This window comes from Anopheles coluzzii, chromosome 2 (genome assembly GCF_943734685.1).
Source record: "Anopheles coluzzii chromosome 2, AcolN3, whole genome shotgun sequence".
Classification (NCBI taxonomy): Eukaryota; Metazoa; Arthropoda; class Insecta; order Diptera; family Culicidae; genus Anopheles; species Anopheles coluzzii.
Window position 1 is genome coordinate 96,569,818 of NC_064670.1, and position 21,833 is coordinate 96,591,650.

At 43.5% G+C, this 21,833-nt stretch overlaps 1 protein-coding gene and 1 non-coding gene across 2 annotated transcripts in view; both read right to left on the reverse strand.

Moving 5' to 3' along the window:
* Positions 1-1,974: 1,974 nt before the first annotated feature.
* The window catches only part of LOC120949866 (lysosome membrane protein 2), a 44,402-nt gene continuing 24,543 nt past the window's right edge, over positions 1,975-21,833 (reverse strand). Inside the window, exons 2-11 of the mRNA XM_040367434.2 lie at positions 21,217-21,534; positions 11,800-11,891; positions 11,576-11,733; positions 10,314-10,452; positions 10,017-10,220; positions 4,628-4,883; positions 4,001-4,129; positions 3,806-3,924; positions 3,611-3,736; positions 1,975-3,533 (exon numbers count right to left, since the gene is read on the reverse strand). Of these exons, the coding sequence (XP_040223368.2) occupies positions 3,057-3,533; positions 3,611-3,736; positions 3,806-3,924; positions 4,001-4,129; positions 4,628-4,883; positions 10,017-10,220; positions 10,314-10,452; positions 11,576-11,733; positions 11,800-11,891; positions 21,217-21,346 (1,830 nt within the window). The 5' untranslated portion in view covers positions 21,347-21,534 and the 3' untranslated portion in view covers positions 1,975-3,056. The remainder of the gene's footprint in view (positions 3,534-3,610; positions 3,737-3,805; positions 3,925-4,000; positions 4,130-4,627; positions 4,884-10,016; positions 10,221-10,313; positions 10,453-11,575; positions 11,734-11,799; positions 11,892-21,216; positions 21,535-21,833) is intronic.
* LOC120954298 (U12 minor spliceosomal RNA) lies at positions 20,846-21,027 on the reverse strand. Its single transcript, XR_005751672.2, has one exon. It is a non-coding gene; the product is annotated as a U12 minor spliceosomal RNA (small nuclear RNA).

A 21,833-nucleotide genomic window follows, 5' to 3' on the forward strand; every position in this document is an offset into this window, starting at 1 on the left:
TAACGTGTAACTTAAAAAAAACTTAATATTCGTAACGCAGACATGTACAAAGTTTAAGTTGCATAATTGTAGGTTTGTTTTAAATTTTAATGAAGAAGATACATTTAGGTCATCAGAGATAGGTTATGTTGAACTTGAATAATTTTTAAGGTTATCCCCATGTTCATGCGATTACGATTCGTGTTTTAACAACTTACACACAATATTGTTTGATTTTGCGACCGAGAATTTTGCGACTAAGATTTTTGCGACCCAGAGTTTTGGGACCAAGGATTTTGCGACCAAGGATTTTGCCACGAAGGATTTGCGATCAAGATGTTTGCGACCAAGATCTTTGCGATCAAGAATTTTGGGATCAAGGATTTTGCGACCAAGGATTTTGCCACCACGGATTTGCGATCAAGATGTTTGCGTTCAAGGATTTGGCGACCAAGAATTATGCGACCAAGGATTTTTGGGATTAGGAATTTTGCGACCAAGATGTTTGCGACCAAGATAATTGCGATCAAGATAATTGCGAACAAGGATTTCGCGACCAAGAATTTTGCGACCAAGAAATATGCGACCAAGATGTTTGCGATCAAGATTTTAGTGAAAAAGATTTTGCTACGATGACCTTGTAGTGAGTATTTTTCAGTTTTACCCCATTTCATAGACCTGAGTTGACCTGAGGACTGATTATCCTGCTAATTAACCAACAACGGTTGTTGTGCCATAAAAGAAGAAGAAGAAATATTAAAGGTATTTCTGTAAAATATGTGACATGTAAATTTTCATTCAAAATCGACTAAACTTTATACGGAATACCCTTTTTCCATGTACATAAACCATTCCGCCGAGTTGTACAGATTGCATACTTTCAGGCTGCTCTCTGCTGGCAGAACCGGCATACCGTCAAACTGCTCGAAACAAAAAATCAAGCTGATGTTTGTTCGTTTTATGAGTGAGTAGCAGCAAACGTTTTTGTGCTTACATCGTTGGAAACTGTTAATAAACTAAATAAATGATGTGCTGACGTATATGGAAACCCCCAAGCCTTTCTTTCGAACAAAACTAAACCATAATTAACCTTTTAACATGCTGGTACTAAGAACCGCTCGCACGACACCCTTCCAATCCATTGACGTAGCTTTCCATTCATAAACTTCCCGGAACGGTCAAGATAAATTTATATTACTATTTATTCAACCAGTGACCCGCCCCTTCTAGGCGGCGTTCTATTGCCCGCTCATAGCGCCCTCTGCTCCTCTCCGTTGGCAACATCATGTGACCGGCTGCACGTAAGCCGACGCAGCCACAACTAGATATTAACCCCCTTGCCCCCCGGGTGGGCTGCGAAATAGAGGAGCAGGAGGAGTAAAAATGATTTCTCTCTCACCTGGAAGTGACCGGACGGTACGATTAAACCACGCGGCGATTTGTATTGACAGAAGCACTAGGTGCTGTATCGGGGCACTACTTAATTGCCTTTCGACCGGGCGGCTTCGGGGAGCAACGCTGCGTGGTCTTGAACTTGATGTCGCACGTTGCGTGTGTGCGTGTCTTGTAATTAGTTCAACTCTTGGGAGCCTGGGGGAGGGTAAGGAAGCTTTCCCTGTGCCCCAGCAGGTTGATGAAAGCCACGTGCCCGGCAGCATGTTTGCTGCGAACGGTTCGGTTAAGATCAGTCTAATTGCTTAATAGACGACGGCGGGAGATGATAATGATGAGGGTGATCATAGGATTTTCATAAAAGTAAGACACCTCTAACGAGAAGGGAACGGTTTAATTAAAGTTGCACACCGTAGTAATTGGGTTCGTCGCCGACGGTAGCCGCAAGCGTTACGAAATTGGAGGCAAAACCGCATGACACGTTACACCGTTACAATGTAAAGCACAAGCTTTCTTCTCCAAGGTGTGCTTCGTACTTCAAACAGAACTGTTTCTATTGTATCAATGGTAAAAAAATATATAAGAACAAAATCTTAAAGCCGGTGTGTTTTTTTGGAAAAATCTGAAAAAACTCTTTATCTTTATTTACATATTGGAGTAAAACATTATAATTCTATTTACATTCTGTGGTACACAATTTCGCGCTCGACGATGCCTAACAAACATTTGCATCGTTGCGCTGGTTGTGTGTTTTTGTTTTCGCTACACTTATATCACTAACACCTTACTTACTAGAACAGTTTCTCTCACATTCCCAAACATCCAGGCAATCCAGAAGGGGGAGATGGAATTTATGGTAAGAGTCTACACAATTTGTTAAACCAAAATCATGCACCTAATCGACGTGGAAGGAATTTGGAGTGATTCATTTTTTCTTCCTAAACTTGTCACCTAAAGAACGCAGTACTTAAGGACACTTCTAACCTACTAACCTATCCGTATTGAGTGAACCTATCGTTTGAGCAACTTTCTCCGCAGCGAACGCAATCATTCCTACCGAAGGATGAGCATTTTTGTGTTTGTTTTGTTTTTGCTGTGGTTATAGAAATTTTGTTCAATAAAACTACGGACGGAAGACCCGCTTGAAACGGCTAAAAACGCTCTTAGTAGCCGAAGTAGTGTGGACGGAAAGAGGACGTTTGCAATTGGTTTAAGGATGGCAGTACGCAAAACGGTAGAAACGTTTCACGCCTGACCGTTACGACAATTGGAGCTACTACTAGAAAGGAGAAACAAAACTACTAACACACTAAGCAAACTACTCAATCAGCTAACAGTGGCAACCTAACTTAACCGGCACAGATGGCGCTGTTTAGAGTGGAGTGCTTTTTCAGTACACTAAAAAGGTTGAAAACGAGGAAATCAGGGGCGCGGGAGTAAGAGTAATTAATTTAAATAATCAGCAGTCTCTATCACCATTTGAAACGATCCGGGCAGGAAGAGGGTCGTAGAATTAAAAACAACGGGGAAGAAGGTACATTGTTGGCAAGGTTGGTACGGTTTGCCCGATCGTTTCAAGAAAATAGGGCAGAAATGTGTGAGCAAAAATTAAAATATAAAAACGGAGGGAACGATATTATCCTGCTATCCAGGATCTATTGGTGGTGGTGTTGCTGCCTACACGTTTAGGCAGGCGAGTCCTCCTCCGCTAGTAGACTTTGGTCCTTCGGTTGTATGTAGAGATGATGATGATGACTGTGCAGCAGATTGTGGTTGTGGAGTAGATGGTTATTGTTATTGCTGCTACCGTTGCCACTAGTGATCACCTCCGTCCCCGTACCAGCAATGTCCGACTCTCCACCGGCCGCTGCAACAACCCCATTTGCCTTCAGCAGGATGTAGCTGTCCCGATGCAGTATCCGGTGCTGACCGTTACTGATCAGATGGCTACCGCGCCGCAGCGACCGTCGGCCCATCTCGAGCAGCTCGGTCGTCGGATCGTCCGTAAAGACGAAGTTCTTGTACGCCCGCACGAAGACGTAGATCATGGCGAACGCACCGGTCAGGATCATGCCGTACGACAGGATGGGCAGCGCGGTCGGCGCAAATACCGTCGCCAGATAGATCCACCTGCGGATCGGTGGCGTCAATTCACTGACACCCTGTGGAAAAGTATGAAACAAAGCCATTAGAAAATGTCTTAAGGTATGCAATTGGATGTGCAAAAGTGGTTTCTTACCTCCTCGAGCCACATGATGGGAAATACGAAATCCCGAAAGTCTTTGGTTGCCATCACGTTCGGAGCTTTCTCGACTAGAAGATTGAGCTGCACCCGTACCTGACCCTCGAGCGGAACGCCCAGTTTCTGTGAGATAATAGGAAAAGTGTTAGGTTATGTCTCTTTCTTTGGGGTTTACACATGTACACTACTTACCGGCTGTATCTTGAAGTACGTTTTGTGCTGTTCGGCATTTGGCTCGAGACCTTCAACCGCATCTAGAAGCTGTGGATCGGACTGGTAGAAGTGTGGGTTCGAAATGTAAACGGGTGCGCCTGTAAGTGAAATGATTGCAATTAGAGTTGTCTTTCAAGTTTAGAATTCAAGAAACTTTAAACTCTCAATGCTTACCGTACTGGCAGGGGCTAATGTTCTGCAGTCCGTAGTACTTTTTGTAGTGCGAATGATCAAAGCAGCTGTTATTCTCATTTGGTGGTCCATAGGCGTCCTCGGCGAGTGTGTATAGATCGGCAGAAATTCCTGTTAACGAATATAACGTTATAGCAGGTTAAACGTGTTCTATGCTTCATCTCTTCTCCTCTCTTCATATCTCTCTCTTTCTCTATATCTCTCACACTCACTCAGTATCTCTGTTCCCTCTTCTCCTTTCCGTTTCTCATTCCTCACCTATTTTTCTTTCTATTTTTCACTCTTTTCTTCAAACTATTCTCTTTTTCTTTTTCTTTACTTTGTTTTCTTATCTCGTTCTCTTTGTCTCTCACATTATTTTTTTAATTATTTTCCCTCTTCCCATTTGCGTATCCTACTCACAATCTTTCCCTTTAGCCATTATCTTTTTCTCTTTCTCTTTTTCTATTTTTTCCTTTTTCTTTCTCTCTTTCTTTTCCTATATTTGTCTTTTTTTACTTTTTTGCTTTATCCATTCTCTAATTTAATAATATTATTATTTATATTTCTTTCTCTTTACTACTCTTTCTTATTCTTTCTTTCGCTCTTTTTTCCCAACCGAATACTCACCATCCTTTTCGACCGGTTCCCGATAGACCAGAGGTAGCGTGCGGCAGAGATCCTTATCGTAGATGTAGACCGTGTCCTTCTGCGTGATGTCGCGCGGCGGAAAGAAGCTGCCCTCCGACGCCTGTATGCTTCGGCACGGCTCACCGTCCCAGTGCGGCAGATGGTCCAGCCCGTTCAGCTTGTCAAAGTAGCCAAACTTATCCATACCCGTATGGCCCGTGTGCATCGTTGCGTACTCCGTCAGCGTTCCGTTTCGCTGCACACGTGAACGTGGGGACAAAAGTGTGTGATTTGTTGTTGTTATTTTTTAACCAGATTGAAGAACAAGTAAAATCATAAATGGAGAAAAGAAGAGAAGAAAACCGGGGACGGGTTGTTTGGATTTTGTCAGCAAAAGTATAAAAAAACGGAGGAGTGAAGATAAGGAGAATAATGGGAAAGTGAAATTGTACAAAAATTATAAAAGGTAGAAATTATTTGATGAAAAGCAACAAAACGAGATAAAAGGGGAAAAGAAAAGATTAGCGAGAGTAAACGATTATGGAATGTAAAAACGTAAAAAATGATAAACAATGTAGTGAGTAGAAAACAAAGAAATAAATTGTAATAAATTGAAATAAAGAACGAACACCAACACAATGAAGCCGGAAATTAAAAAAAAAGAGTAATGAAAATCATAAAAAAGTCGATACTCATAGTAGTAAACAGATACCAGGAAACAAAAAATAATAAGAAATAGTGCAGTATAAAGATAGATTGAAATGAAATTATCACTTATGATGATTGGCAAATAGTAAAGCCGCTCTGTAGTTAAGGGATTAATCTAAACTTTTAATACTACGTTAAAATAGTGAAATTAGCGTTTGGAAAAATCGACTTATTACAACCTGCAACTATGGCCAATAGGTCGATGCACTAATAAAGACAGCAAGCCAATTAAGTATTTTTCCATCAGCACACAATTGAAAATTAACTGCACTGGTTGAAAGTCCTAAATTACTCCAGAGAAGCTCCCAGACTATAGAGTGCGAGCGTCTTATTAAATTTACAAACTACACCAGACAAATTACTAAATCCATTACCAAGGTCAACAACGTTTACCTTCTTCCCGATTCCTACAAAAAAAAGAAGCTTCTTCTTCCTACAATGTAGCCATCATCAACCACACGAACACGCGGAATTGAGCGGAAAATTCCTGTTGAATTGTTTCCTACTGCACTGCACGGCTATCCGCTGGGGTTATGCGTTATGACATGGCGGGAGATAATTCATCCATTTGCAAAGCGCAAACCCACGCACACACGGGTGTGTTGTATTACCGCATCGAAAGTGCATGTCCGTTTGGTAGAACGAGCTCATCAGCCAGTTTTATTGTAATTTCAAAAATCAGCAAAAAAGCGACTTATGCAATCGCTGGACAAGTTCCCGTTCTGGGCGCACTCCCCGTTAGGTTCGAAGATTACTAACGCGATCGTTATCACGCACCGATGACCGATACGATGCGTGCGAGGGAATGAGTTGAAGGGTGTGCCAGCTTCTTCCCGATTTACTTAGTAGATGGAAAGTTTTACACCAGTTCGATAGCGAGTAATGTAAACGTGATCGCTCAGATAGTGATCACCGGGACGGAAGGTTTGCATTTCATTCTAGCGTGTCGGTGGTAAAACCAACTCTGCCGCACTGAGGTTCCCACGCAAGCTGCGGCGAGAGATGGATGAAATATGATCGGGCCAGGCGATGCAATCAATAGGGCGGTTGTAAAATCACGGTAGCTTCTAATCAGTGTAAAATGCTTAACTACGCTGGCGTAGACATTGTTAACACACAAAGCCTGCCATCTTTGTTTTAAGCGCGACGCGAACAGCTTTCCTGCTATTCTATTTAAATTCTTGCTCGCACCGTGGACCACTTTCCACTACACTACACGCGGGGGCTGGTGGCGTGGCGATTGTATCGCTTTGCATCGGAGCAGCGAGCTAGAATTTCCAATAAATTACCCTCCTTACCCTCTTATTAGAAATGTACTTCCTGCATACTTAGAGCAGGCACAAAAAGGGAATCGTAATTAATTGGCAGCAAGCTTTGGCGCTATAGACAGACTTATCTGCTACAGAAAAGCGGTCCGCTTCTCGAGTCTCATCGCGTGCGACAGTTAACAGAGCTCCCGCCGCGAGCTTCCGAACCGTCGTTAGCGATGATTCACTAACACCCGGCAGCGCTGCGCGCGGTGTAAGTTATTTTATCGCCCACCTCATCAGCATATCAGCATACCGCCTGCTCCCATTGCCACCAGTGCTTGTAATAATCGTTTGTTTACAATACAATGCATTGGTAGGGCAGACACGAGGGGGGAAGGTAAGGTACATAGATCGCCCGTTGCAAAGGAACTTCAAAGGCAGGCAAAAATGGAAGGCGTCTGTGGCGGCTGCTTTTGATACGCTTCATCGGTTCTCTCCCTGCAGGTGGTGGTGGTAGTGGTGGATCGAAAAGATGAAAGCAACGTTCATCTGGGACGAATTAATAAAGCCAACACCCACCCTCGCTGTCCAACGGTTAAGGGAGTTTGTTCGGTTGCCCTTTTCAACCGTTGCGAAGGTGCCGGCAAGTATCGCGAGTTGGCTCGAATTGATTAATTTACTTTTGATGATGCGATTCTTGGTAATTTGCCCGGCAGTTTCTAGCACGGTGGACAGGCACCACTTGCAGCACCTTTTCCATGTAAGGCGGATAATGGTCGATGCTTGGAACGCTTGTTCGATTAGCCCTGCTAGACTACATAATTAAGTTAAACGTGCCCCAAGAGGGTTTTTATTGAACAGCACTTTAAAAAGCTTTACCACCTCGTTAAAGAGGAATTTGAATAATATAATTAATGAAATAATTATAATCTCCATTTTTTTGAACCACTATTTGCTTATTCTCTTCTGTTTAGAAGTGATTTGTTCCACTATCAGCATCCACGTGGGTTTTAGCATAAGACAAGTTTATGCAAAATCAAGTCGTTCCTCCTCGTTCAGATGCTACAAAAGTCATTTGAATATCAGATGTTTGGTATAAAACCTTTGGTATATTTTAAATGTTAAAACAAATAAACTAAAGCTCTTCTACAACTCGATACTGATGTTTCTTAGAAGCTGATGCATTTGATTTTTTTTATTAACTGCTTTTTGAATGATTGGTCGTATCATATGTTTGAAAATAATAGTAATTTATCATATCGCATTCTTTTATGCACTTCTCTACTTATTCGTTTTATCTTATTTACGGCATTTTCACTTACCCCACCTAACCTTCATTGCATCAATAAGCGTACCCTGTTGTTGTCTTGCTTTGTCTCTAGCAAATGGTCAACACAGTGTCAAGACTAATGCGAAGGACTATAATGAAACTGTCAGCCCGTTGACGATCACTGCTCGGTTGCAACTGCCGTAAGACACTGTTTGGCATTGTCCGTCCGTCCAAGCTGCCTATAATGTCTCGCTAATGCAGCAGCAAGCTAACTACCGTAGCGGTAAAGAACCCGCCACACCGTCGGCACTAACTCATCGATCCGGAACAGCCGCAAGGAAAGCCTGACCCGGTGCCACAGCGGTGCAGTGCTGCACAGAAGCGCAAAAGGTTCAATGTCAACCTAACGGAACGGCGCCGACATCAAACGGTTGCATTGTTGCGCTGTGCGTTCTGTGGTCGATAGAAGACCAGATATTTTGCCCAGGAAAAGAAATGCACTACCCCGTAGTCCGCTTTCCGGCATGAAATGGATGGTGTAAAGATCGAACTGCGCTGTTTGTCGAGTAGTCCGAAACGCAAGCTTATCTTGTTCGACGGCAGAGCAACTTCAACGAACACATGTGTGTGGTAATCGATAATTGATGGGTGGTGGGTCTTCCTGCATCCAGCCGTTTGGTCAGGGTCATGATCCCCCGGAGAGGAAGCGCTACTCGGACTTCGGAGTTGATCCGATGCGTATCGCGAGTTTCTCATCGCGCAGGTAAGTGGGCTCTAATTGCCACCCCAAACGATCGGTTGTGAGTTTTGCAGTTTATCACCATTTGCGGTAATAAAGTGTATGTAACAACAACAACAACAACAACAAAATGTGTTTATACATATGGAGCTAACGATCGCGATGAAATATGGTAACGGCGAAAAGCTTCGTAGAAATTGATTTGCCGAGTTGCCGCTCACGCCAATTGCGTACACTGCCACACAGTCGGCACTCGGATGCTGAGAAAATGGTAATCTAATTTCCAAACAAACACACTTAGACACAACGACAGGTCATTAAACATTCCATTGAAACATCACCCGCATAGCGCGCTGATGTGAAACTTGTATCGTTTTCCACCTTTTTGAAGGGAGAGAAATGCGGGAAAAAACGATAACACTTGATCACTGAGTTCTTGATTCAATGAGAAAGGAACTAGCAAAAAAAAAAATCTCAGCATCGTTCTCACTCGATCAAGCACGATCGTAACAACAATGCTGTGACGGAAATTGTGGAAAAATGCTGAAACCATGCCTATCCTTCGCAACCAACTAACCAGCTTGAAGCGTTTCGTGGTCTGGAAAATCATTAGAAGCAACGGCAGAAATAGACAGCTCCGACTGATAGCAAGGCCATTTAAGAGTGTTACAACAAAAGTCAAGGTTCCGCGAGATGGAGGAAACGTGCATATTAATACTATTAACTTAATTCTTGCTAGATGCCCCAAAGGTTCCGGTAGTATGCAAATAAGTGAACTTTAAGGATGAGTGTGAACGAGTGTGCAATGGAAAAGGTGCACGCGAGAAGATGATGAAGATGTGCAGAGCGTTTAGGATGATGATCATCATCAAGCATTGATGATGGTATGAAGGTGCTAGATGAATCTGATGATGATGAAGAATGATGAGATGATGGTGATCTGAAATGAATCGAAACACACAAAGAAAGAGAAGAGAAACAAAAAAAACGGCAATGGAACAAAGCGAGTGTCGGTCTAAACAAGTTACGCGCGTCTTCTGCCACAAACTTCCGAGTTGTCACTCGGTATGCTGTATGTGAAACGCTTGGTGTAATGTAATTGTGTGATGTGTGAAGCTTGTGGAATGAAGCGTTTTGTACGCTTTGCCGGGGGCATTATGATGATCGATCGTAAAAAAGGCTTTATTAAACGTGGAGGGGAACTGACACTAACGATGAGCAGACGGGGTTGGCGAATGCAGTCATGGACGTCGTTGTTTGTGTGCGCAATTTTGTCATAAATGTGGATAATGATGAGACGAGCATACGCGTGTGTGTGTGTGTGTGTGAAGACGCCATTTCCGGTAAGTCAATATGTATAGCGCCTAGAAGCTGGAAATGATCTCTTGCGCCCAAGGTACGCACGCACAGACAAACACTTACCCCATTTAGTAACCCCATCTTTTCCATTGGCCGCCGGTTCCGGGGATAGAACCGGTGGGCCAAGCTGACGAGCGTATCGTCGTACCCAAATACCAGCTCGTCGGCCGTCAGTGAGATGAACGGTTTGTATTTGGTCGCGGTTAATATGACAGATATCGTTTTTGCCACGAAGAAGCTAAGGTACTTGCTTTGGGTCGAGATGGTCTGGAGGAAAAAGGGGAGGCGAAATAAGATCTAATTAGTCAACGTGCACGTTCAGGGCACTCCAAAAGGGGTGAAAGTTGAAGCAACACTTACCAGCAGCGGAATATTTGGTGTCGTAATTCGCAGGTTCTTATCTACGCTAAGCTCAGGAACGAACTGCAGTATCTTCTTGTGCTGGTACGTCACGGTGTAGTTGTCGTGAAACTTAATGTTCACTTTCTCCATATCCTCCCTGAGTGGAATAAGATCAGAAAAGGAGTTAACAATGTATACAAACCAATGGGTGGAAATGTCTAGCTAGCGGCGAGGAAGTACTGGCGACGAGAACGGATCTCAGACTTTCAAAGACTGGACGGCCGTGATCTTGCGTTTGGATCGCCGATTGGAGGTAAAGTAGCTGGTTACGATCTTGATTGCGGTACGGCTGCCGTACTGCCGGCTGCTTGGTTTACCCCCCTCTCTCTCTCACACACACACTACCTTAGGGTTGACGCAATTACTTGTCTAATAAACTAATCCATCGCACGCTGGAGACTCTTTGCTAATGGGTGGATCTTCTAACTGCAGGGTGTACTGGTGGCGCGCGGTGGCGGTGGCATGGAGGTGTGCACGGACCAAAACTAGTCGTACTTGAACGTGGCCGACGGCCCTCCGCGGGCGACACCATTGACCGTTGAACTTCGTCCCTGGTGTAGTGTGCCCGGACGGTCCGGACGGCAATTAGGACGGTGTGGATGCCGAGAATGGGGGCCCCATTTCGGTGACCGAACCTACTGGTACGATCACGCACTACACGCGTTATGATTGTGCAATTGGCATTATGTAAACACCATCATCAAAGTGCATCTATGCAGGTGTACGTGTGTGTGTGCGCTACTCACGCAAAGCGAAAGCCGCGAACTGCAAACAGCGATTGACGATCTGCTGATGCTTCCTCCGATCGCAATTAAATCGTCTCGCTGGCAATAGCGGGGGAATTTCGCCGCACCTTTGCCGTGTGAGATTAATCGAGTTGTGCGCTGTCGCTACCCGTCCACCAAAGTTTATGCCACGCTAGATTGTTTTTAATTTTAATGAAGGGCAATTTTCTGCCCTCCAACGGTAGCACGCGTGGTAACAATCGGGGAAAACCTGGACGCTCACGCTCGCGTATGACGATTCTAGCCAGCCGATCCCAGACCGGAAACGTAAACGTGATTGTTAATGAGATTGCTGTCGCTACGATTCTACGAACTAACAATTCCCGGATCGAGGATATAAATAGATGGGTTCGATCGAAGCTCCAGGTAGTAAGACAGGTGGATGTGGAATATATGCAATGCTACAACGTACGGCACGAATAAAGAGTGACTTACCTATACACGAATGGTCCTACTTCAACTAGTTTTGGCTTTTCACCGGCGAGGAATCCCTCCGGGTTCGTTACGTTAAATATGTACACCTTAGTTAGCCTAGTCACACCCGGACGCTGCCAGTAGTGGAAGCTTATCGTGCCGTTCCACAGTCTCAGATTCTGGAAAGAGAAGTTGCGGGATGAGCGTAAGCGCTTTAATGGCACTTGTTGTTAAATGTGTTATACCTTCATGATGAAAATGTTTAGCCAAGGCACGGACGATAGGATCACACCGGCGATGAGGGTGACAATTCCAAAGATAATTACCGCAACGCGATCTGGAAAGGAAACGGGGAGCAAAAAGGGAGCAACATTTGATTAATGTTCCATCGGTACAATGGGTAATCGTATCTGTCAATAAACAATAAATGACTCAATAGCCTCTCCTAACTCTAAAGTAAGCGGAACGCAGGAACGCAAGCCTCTCACTCACAGAAACGGAGCAAATGTAGTAATCAAACTGCAAACCACAAAGACGCTTCCATCCCCTTTTCAGTTTGGTCCTTCGAACCGGATTCTCTTACACGCCTTGGAGTAACGTTTGAATTCGAGCAGGATGTGCAATATGGCTTGTGTGTTGTATTGCAGACCTCCTTCTATCGTACAAATGTATAACCACAGGATAGGAAGGTTGATGCATTGTACTGCTCTTTGCTAATGCAGTGAGATGATGCATTTCGTGTGTGTGTGGGTGTGGGTGCATTGTACTGTACGATGGGGAGTAGGATTTTCCCACGATAATAAAGACGTGGTTGCAGCTGGCATTGCCATAGATTGCCTAGCCGCACCGAAAGGAGCACACATGGATGAAGAGTTCAGTGCTGGTCAAGTAAACCGCAGCATTACTTTAAGGACAAAGTAGGCACCGGTTGCTTTACAGGGTTTCCCACGATTTATTGGTTGGTTCCCACGATTTATTGGTGCGTTCCCACGATTTTTTGGTCATTTCCCATAATTTTTTGGTAGCAACCCACGATTTATTGGTCGGTTCCCAAATATTATTGGTCGGTTCCCAAATATTATTGGTCGTTTCCCAAATATTATTGGTCGGTATTATATTATATTATATTTGGAAACCGACCAATAATATTTGGGAACCGACCAATAATATTTGGGAACCGACCAATAATATTTGGGAACCGACCAATAAATCGTGGGTTGCTACCAAAAAATTATGGGAAATGACCAAAAAATCGTGGGAACGCACCAATAAATCGTGGGAACCAACCAATAAATCGTGGGAAACCCTGTATGATGACGTTGATGGGAAGAGAATTGGTTTTGTAAAGGGTTTGATGGACTAATCCGAAGTTTTCAAGGAAGCTCGGTAATGGGCTTTTGCTAGACTTTAAAGTGGTTTTATGCCATTTTTTTAAATAAAGGTTTATGAAAAATTTACATCGTATGAAGAAAATTCCTATTGCATTAGATAAGGATTTTAATTGTGATATGAAATCCTCTTCAGTTTTCTTTAATTCACTTAACTGTATTTATTTCGATTTTTACAATTGAAGTAAAATTCTTATGTTAAATTTTACTTAAAATGTTTAAAAATATATCAGACAATATGCACAAATCTAAACATATTCGATTGCCTTTATATATGTTTAGAAGTTAGAAATGCGTGAACATCCGTCTCTTTTCGACTATTTATTATGTCATAATTCGTAAATCATAAGTCATTCATAAATCATAAGTCGTAATTTATATTATGATTTTTTGATTGAGCATTCCACTATAAATCAATACTATAACCGTTATGGGTTCAATCCTCGAATGGACCGTATCCCCATAGGTAAGACTCACCATCCTGCCAGAGGTAATTAATAAGTCACTGAGTGCTACAACCAGGCCTTGACCGACAATAGTTATTGGGCCACAGCAGAAGAAGAACCGATATGATTGATTGTAACAGTGAAGTCTCTAAAATATCTAGTATTTTTAAGAGGAAATTGTTTCTTCAAGATGCTCATTTTAACTGTCCCATCATGTTTGATTCATTCATGTCTTTTGATACTTTCATGTCATGTCTCTTCAAGACAAATGTCGCTGTAAGGTGGATAAAGTTGTTGCTCTAGAATATGTCGTATCCGTCAAATGATAAGAACAAAAATATGATACTCTGTGGAGGTGTTTGAGAAAAAGTTTGGGAAAGATCCAAAAATCATTCACCTAACCGACAGATTCTGGAGCAGCTCCCAAGTGCCTAAGGCCCCTTCGAGGTTCATCTTTTAGTGTCTTCACTGTATTAACATTTAGAGCATTTACTTTGGAACCACTCAGCGACTTTGTACAGCGGCAAAAAAAGATAAAAGGAGTACAGTAGTCTTGACTAGACACTCACAGGGTGGTAGGACCTTAAGGAGATTAATCGAATTAATTAAAACTCGCTTCCACTTGACCCAGACTCACCTTTTTCAACCTTTCAAACCATATAAATCAACCTTACGGTCGCTAAGCGTCAAAATTTCACCTCAAGCGTTGGGCCATTAATTCAAACATGCCCAACCTGACCACCCAACAGACCCTTTTGCACACACACACACACACACACACACACACACACACACACACACACACACACACACACACACACACACACACACACACGAACACATTGCATGCGAGACCTGCATATGCATATATTATATCACCCTTCCTGAGCAAGTGTTCATAACCTTCAACTTCGGCGCACGGCGCGATAATGATAAGGTATGGCCCCGTCTACACCGCCGTGGCCGTCGTCCTTCGCAGCGCTCGCGGAAGTAATCGAAAGGGGATAATTATTTGAGCTGTGAAAAACGAGCCACCACAGCGTACGAAATACCACCCACCTTCCCGATCTAATCCTTATCGGTGGACATCGGTCAGTCATCGATTTGTAGTGTAATTTCATCCACCCACAAACACACATTCCACAGACGAGCGGATGGTTCGTGTGCCTGTGTTCCTGTTGACCTCCGCCGGTCGGTTACGGGTTACCGCGCGTCTAATCGATTTGTGTAATCCAAGGTATAATCATGCCAACCCACCTACCCCAACGGTGGACGATGGCCTTGTAAGGGCCACGTGTTTGCCAACGGGGTTTTGCACAGCACGATCTGGTTAAAGGATCGGTGGCTACAAGATGCAACACTGCCCCGGAAAAAACCCGTTACTCTAACCCGACCCTAATGAAGCAGTGGGAGAGTTGTTGTAAGGGTTAGGTCAGTGCTGTGACAGTGCACCGGGATCGCGCATATGTATGCAAGATGTGCCAACGGTTTAATTGAATAATAATTACATCATGGAGCACATGGAGGCGCAGTCGATCGAGTTCCTTGCAGACTGTTGACGGTTCGTTTCATTCCACGATCGTTTAGAGTACACTGCGAACACTCGTCAGATCGGTATGTGTGAGGTGTCCTATCACGACCTACCTTCTCTGTTCGCAGCTCCAAAACAGGTATTGCGAGCCATCGAGACGGCAGCATTTCGTTAACCGTGCAAGGGGATGGATTTTCGGTTATATAATCAACTCTTGCGTACGATTTTGTGCTTAAAAATGGCAACCTCCTGGCGGGTAGTCCCTCGCCTATGGTGGTAAAACAGGTCGACCAAAGGGGTGAGCTGAGGAACGTGGAGCGAAACGAAAACAAATCAAACAAGAACAAATGCTCGATCTTTCTTTCACTGCACGCGCTGTAAGCATGGCACGGTGTTGATCTTTGGCCTGGGTGGCTCGATCCTTACTCGTTCCCTTGGCCTATTTACTCGCGGCTGAGTTGTGGGGTAGCCCCACTAAAACAACGAAAAAAGAATTAGAGATTATGGCCAGCTTACTGTTTAGCTTTTTGATATCGCCAGCCGATCGAAACCCGTGGGAACGATCAACAAATTCTTAAATCGGCGAACAGTCGAGAAGCAGATCGAGTCGTAGTCGATGAGGCACTGACTCGTTAAACCACCGATCAGCTGTTTCTTTGACGCTGCACATACACACACATACCAAGGAATCGGAGGAGTCGTCCTCCGTGTGGACCTTTGCGAAACTTCACACGAGACCCACACGCTGTTGCGGTTGTATCAAGGGAGTGTTTGCACGGCAAATGGCCTATCAAATTACCCCCGCCTTCTCAGGTGTTTCGATGGAAAACACTGCACACCTTGTGCAGTTCAGTAGCGTGCAGTTTTCCAGAAGCAGTGTGTCTGTGTTGAGAAAGGTCTGCACGCGATCGTGGTGCTGGAAGAATCCAGCACCACCACCTCCTGCAACCAGCGTTCCATATGGGTCAATCTCGGTAAGGTAACTACTATCTTTCGCCTTGAACGGTGTCAAGTTAAAGCCGTCCCGCACAGGGGTACGGTGTGGTTGTTGCTGCAGCCTGCGTGTGACTCTTGCACGCCATACACACCATCCTTCGAGAAGTAAGCAGCAGGCATAAGGGGCTGAAAAATGCAACCCGTGTCTGCAAAACCTTTCGGCGCAATGGCAAAACTGCAACTGGTGCGGTGGCATCGATCGATGGTTAAACTTATTACGTAAGCTTGGCGCGCGCGCGTGTGTGCTGTACGGGGTTGGACAGAGCATTTTCTACCGCACGATCTAAAACACCAACCAACCCACCTAGCCCAAGTTGACCGGTTTGTTTTTCTCGTCTCCTGCCGGACGATACGGAGCTCTCACCGGTTTTAGACACCGGTCTTTTAGGTTAAAGCGTCAACCCGATTAGACCGGTGCCGGTGGCGGGTTGGCAAGAGGGATCGAAGTGAGCGGTATGTTGCTCAAGAATTTCCCTCCATCCATGAGCCGCTTGGGGGGGCGCATAAATGGATTTTGTTTACGAGTTGTGGTTGGTTTCTGTTATGCGATCGTTAGCTTCTTTCTAATAAGTTGCAATGCGATAGGTGAAAAAGGATTTCAGTGAGGAGAAGGGAAGATGTAGAAACTGCACAGCTACACACACACACACACACACACACACACACACACATAAAAGTGGACAAAATTATGGTACTTGTACGAGGCAGTAGCAGGGAGTTGTATGCTATTCATGCTGTACTTTGACCAGATGACATTTAGTCCTTCGAACCGGATTAATAGGCAATGTTGATTATCTATCAATATTTTTCATCATATCATGGTCATTAATTTATTGTTGGGCAATTGATGTGACCATCAAACCATTTAATGTGTCAATTGTGTCATTTCGCTTTGTTTTTGTTGCATTTTGACATACGCAAGCATTTACATTAAAGGTCGCCAAACTACGATCTGGGAGCCAGGGTGCAGTAAATGAAGACATGTTAAACTACCAAACGGAATACATATTCTTTTTCTTACATACAATTTCTTTTAATTCTGATCTCTTTGAAGTTTTAAGTTAGAAAGCTAAAATTTCTGTATGTGTAAAAGAAAATATTAATCAATGATAATAATTAAAATACTTTTAGTGTTTTGGTAAAAATCTTTAAAAATAGTTTTCAACGTCACTTGACAATATTTTTTTCAATTACATCATTTCTCAATTTTACGTGAGCTATCTGGATTGCACTAATATGTTTTTTTTTTACATTTTTGAAAGCTTTCATCCAAAGGATGGTTTAGCGCGAGGGTTTATATGGAGTGTAGACATAATTTCAGTTGGCAACTGTCAAATTCCATGTACGAAATTAGCAAGAATCGTAAAACACATATCTCCCTGTTAGCTAGAAATTGTTTTTATACTGATTAGTTATTAAAAACATGGATGTTTTAGAAGATTTATGCATTTTTTAAAGATTTAAACATTTCAGAAAAAAAATAATAAGTTGAGAAATTGGCCATTTACGAGTCAAATCAAAATACTATGTGCTTTATTCGGTCTATTTTGGGACCATATAACATGTGAACAAATTACATTGAAGGAACGTAGAAATGCCTTTTACATATTTGAATATAAATATCTATTTTGGAGTTATAAAGAAAGTTTACAACTGTAGGTTGTATTTACTGTTTACAAATAAATTTGGTTATTTCTTCATTAGCTAAACGTAGCGTTGCAAAAACAGCGTTATTTTGAACCAAAACGGCCAATCTACCGAAAAGTTTGAAGATCATCCGAGATAGCGATCTTGATCAATCACTATTTATTACATTCTACAAAGCAACACTGCTCGAAAACTAGAAATCTTCAACGTCAATTATTTGCCAGCCCTTGACGTTTAATAGAAATTTAGCAAAACCACACACGAATCCACTCTATTGGACATCGATTGCTAACACAGCGTGCAAACACACAACCCACTGGCCCAAGATGCCCGGTGATCGATTGCAATCGCTCAGCGTGCCTAAGCGCATGACGACACAGGCAACAGGAACCTGATATGGCTATGTCAACAAAGCGAAACCTGACCGTTTTGGTGGACAGTTTTGCGTCCGTCGGAGAAGTCCATAGTTACACGTCTCGGGACGGGACGGGTTTCGCTTGTCGATTAAATATTTGCCCAATAACGTTCATCATCAACCTCATCATCATCATCCTCAGCTGGACGAACTTTGACGCACAGCGAGGCGAAACAAAAAAAAAAAAGGTTTACAGGCAGCAATAATAATGATCAATCGTCATTAGCTGTAATTTGTGCATGAGACTCCCAGCAGCCGGGCCGAAATGGAGTACTCAATTACGCTTGCGCGGGATGAAATCCGAACCAGAATCAATCGTTCAAGCGTGTGTGTGTGAGCGTGCCGCTTTCGAAGGACCCAAATCCGTCTGCACTGTTTGCTCGCGGACTCGCACGAAGGTCAATCGGGCAGGCTGGTAGGTTGGTACGCGCGGGTACGCGCGTTCTTCAGTTAGCGTATGTCGGCTAAGTCAATATGCGGCCAGACCGGACCGGCAGCGAAGAGCGAAGAGCGCAAAAATTGCCCAAATATCCGGCTCAAGCCCCGAAAATGTGATCATCTAAATATGATTCTGTGCGATACTTGATGACGCGTACCTTCCAGCGGCGAGGAACGTATATGGAATACATTTCTTTCTCCTCACTGTTGTTCGCAGACAGCGGCCACTGTTGAGGAATATTTAACGCAAAGAAGACAGAACAGAATAGAAGCGTTAATTTAATTTTTCGGATCATGGTACGAAGGGGCACCAAAGAGGAGAGGCACATATGGGCTCGCGTATGTTGATGCTGCTGCTGCTGCTGATTTGATTAGCGTTCTCGCGAGTCATGATCATGTAACTCGATCATGAACCAATAAGCACCGAGGTGCAAACAAAAAAAATGAGGGGATTTTTTCCACCATTACTTCTGCTCCTTCGCAGGTGTAATGTACTTGCCGCGGGGGGCGGGTGTTTGGTCCAACAAGAAAGATGCTATTTCATCTTAACACTTCGTCCGCCTGTAAGTGTTTGCTTCCCATTTGATCTGGGGGCTGGAGCGTGTCGGAGGACTATCGCAGTCGCAGCGGGATCTGGTGAGTGATCGTGGTTTTTGCTCAATGATCAGCGTTCCTTTTTTTTTGCGATGCCCGATTAATTGATTGCATGAATGAGAAGGGAAGGCAAACAACATTGTGTGGATTTGAAAGGCGATTGAAGGGACAAGCTGCTCCTCGGCATTAGCGCCGGTGGCAGTGCCGTAGAGCAGTGCTCGTTTGATGTCCGTGTAATGACACGGTTTCATCGACCGAGCGAGAGCAATTCCCGACGATCGCCAATCGAGTTTCTGCCGCCTGGTGTCGATTTTCTCCTGCGGGCACCACACAGGGGGTGGTGACCACCGAACCATTATACAGCATCTCGAGCGACGAGTGATGTCTTGATTTTTATAACCAGCACTACACGTCACACTCGGTGTGTGTGTGTGTTTGAGTTCAGCTAATCACAAGCACGAACAGGTTGAGGTAGAGTAAATGCTTTTGTCTATTAACGGGTGCACTCGGCGCTGGAGTTCCCTCGGGGCTTAATGTGTTGGGATTGAGGGTGGCAATACAAAAACTGGGACTAAAATTGTAGGGAAACGGTAGTGTATTATGCCTTCATCACGAACCACTTGGTGGCTTAGATAAGTAGGTGCTGAAAGGGTGCCCTTTTTCTCCTTGAATAGGCCATTGACATTTTGTAGTGATTAATTACGGCTAGAGCTAGATGATTAGCAGGGTTGAAGGAGCTGTTTAGCATGTCTAACTGTATCAGTGTGGATATTTGAACTGTTATATGAGCAAATGGAGAGTTTTACATGAAAAGAGATAAAAAAAGTCAGCTGAAACCATTGAAATATAGGCTGACAAATGGGGCAGTTTGAATCGTCCGCTTCTTTTTATCTATTTTTCCAATAGGAATGTTCTCTTTGGATGACTCACAAATCCTCATATCTGTGGCTTATTTATCTTCGATTTTCTATAGCATTTAATCGGTTTTGGGTGGAATAGTGTAGTGAATTTATCAATTACAATTTAGTTAGGCTTTGGAACTCAGCAATTGCCACACGTAATTACTGTAATGGTGGTTTATGTGATCAAAACTACTCACTGAGAACTCAACAAATGTAATAAAACTTCTTGTTATCCATTTACTAAAGTACTTTACAAAATTTCAGTACATCTAATACATAAGTACATCTGGTCTAAAAATATTTGATTATGTATCATCCTTAGCTTATGATGCCTTTTTAGATAATTAAATCCAAACAAATCCAGTCTAACATTTCTTTTAATTTGATTCATTTCTCTAAAAAAGGGGAGTGGTTGTATTGGCACTTTTAGACCACTTATAGGCCTCTTGCGCAACAGATTTTCTTGGAAAACATACAATATTAACATTATGAAATCATCCGCAATCGTCAATACTCCGGAACTGGAATCGGAAGAACTGATAGTAGTTAGATCTGGGATAAGCGTTGAAAATTTATTTTATTTAATAAAAACGAGAGCAAAAGAGCAAACAGACTATAAGGAAGTCGGTGAAATATTTATAATAATGAATGCAGTTAGAGCAACTTACTCCATAAAAACACATCGACAAAAATACAAGGAAAAACATAAATTATCTCATGAATTTGATATTTGTTGGTTTTTCTATTCCTTTGTTTTGTTTTGCTTGTTTGTTTGATCAAATATTTGTAACATAAGGTCGTACTGTAATGAACACCTCCACTGTTAGACAGATTATCACTCTCTCAAGATAATGAAGAAAAGCTGTGACTATCTAATTCATAAATACCTACATTTGAACTTGTTTTAATCATTTATCATTGAAAGAATTTATGTGAGGCAGATCGCAACACTCTCGAGCATCCTGCAAAGTAGGCAGGACAAGCTCGAGGACGACCTGTGCCTCTTCAAAAATACAGCCTACCGAGCACGACCCATTGAGCCGCACCCGCTAGTTCGTAGGCAGAGCCAAGCATCACCAAGGCCCGTAATTTTCCTTACTCATTAGTTTAAGGCACAAATTCGAACGCAATTCCGACGCGCCCTTTGTCCCATGCCGGCTATGTTGCTCTAGCGATGCGCACGCGCTACTCCCCAAAGCATAACAAATGTTCTAACGCGTGTGCACTGTTGTAGGGTTTCTCTTTTTAAACGCACCGTTACACCGTTGCACCAAAAGATAACAAACTTAGAAGGAAACCACTTACTGCTGTTAAACTTCGCTCCCTGCGAAATGAGCATCGATAGCGGCGTCGGGCCGCCCGGGCTGGGCGGCAAACCAAACAGCTGATTGCTAGCATTCTGTCCCACTTTGAAGTAGTTTTTGTGCAAGCCCATCGTATCCGGTGTGGTTGGGCAGTGGGTCCGTTCGCACTACGGCGTCCGACGGCGCGGGACGTTGGTGGCGCGGGTCGCGTTTGACCTTCGGTCGGCTGCTGCGCCAAAGGGTCGCTGTCGGTGGCGGTCGGCTCGTGTGCTGCTTGCCGGCGGTGCGCATCTACTGCTGGTCGGGGCGGGTTTGCGATCTGCAAAGGAGAGCCGACACAAAACAGGGAGAAGAATAATTGTATTAACCGGCATCACAAGGGTGGTTGTGTGTTAACATGTGTTTGAGCACGGCTGAACAAATTGTAATGATACTGTGTACGAATAAAGATGTGAGGAACAACATTGCCGTAATTTTGGTTTAGCTCCATTACGGAGCAGTAAAGTAGCAAAATATCCATACAAATTGTGAATTATTTAAATTTTTATTGCGACATTATTTTCGTTTGTTTCGTCCGTACAGCATTATGGTTTCCTGTTTGCATTGGTTTGATTTATT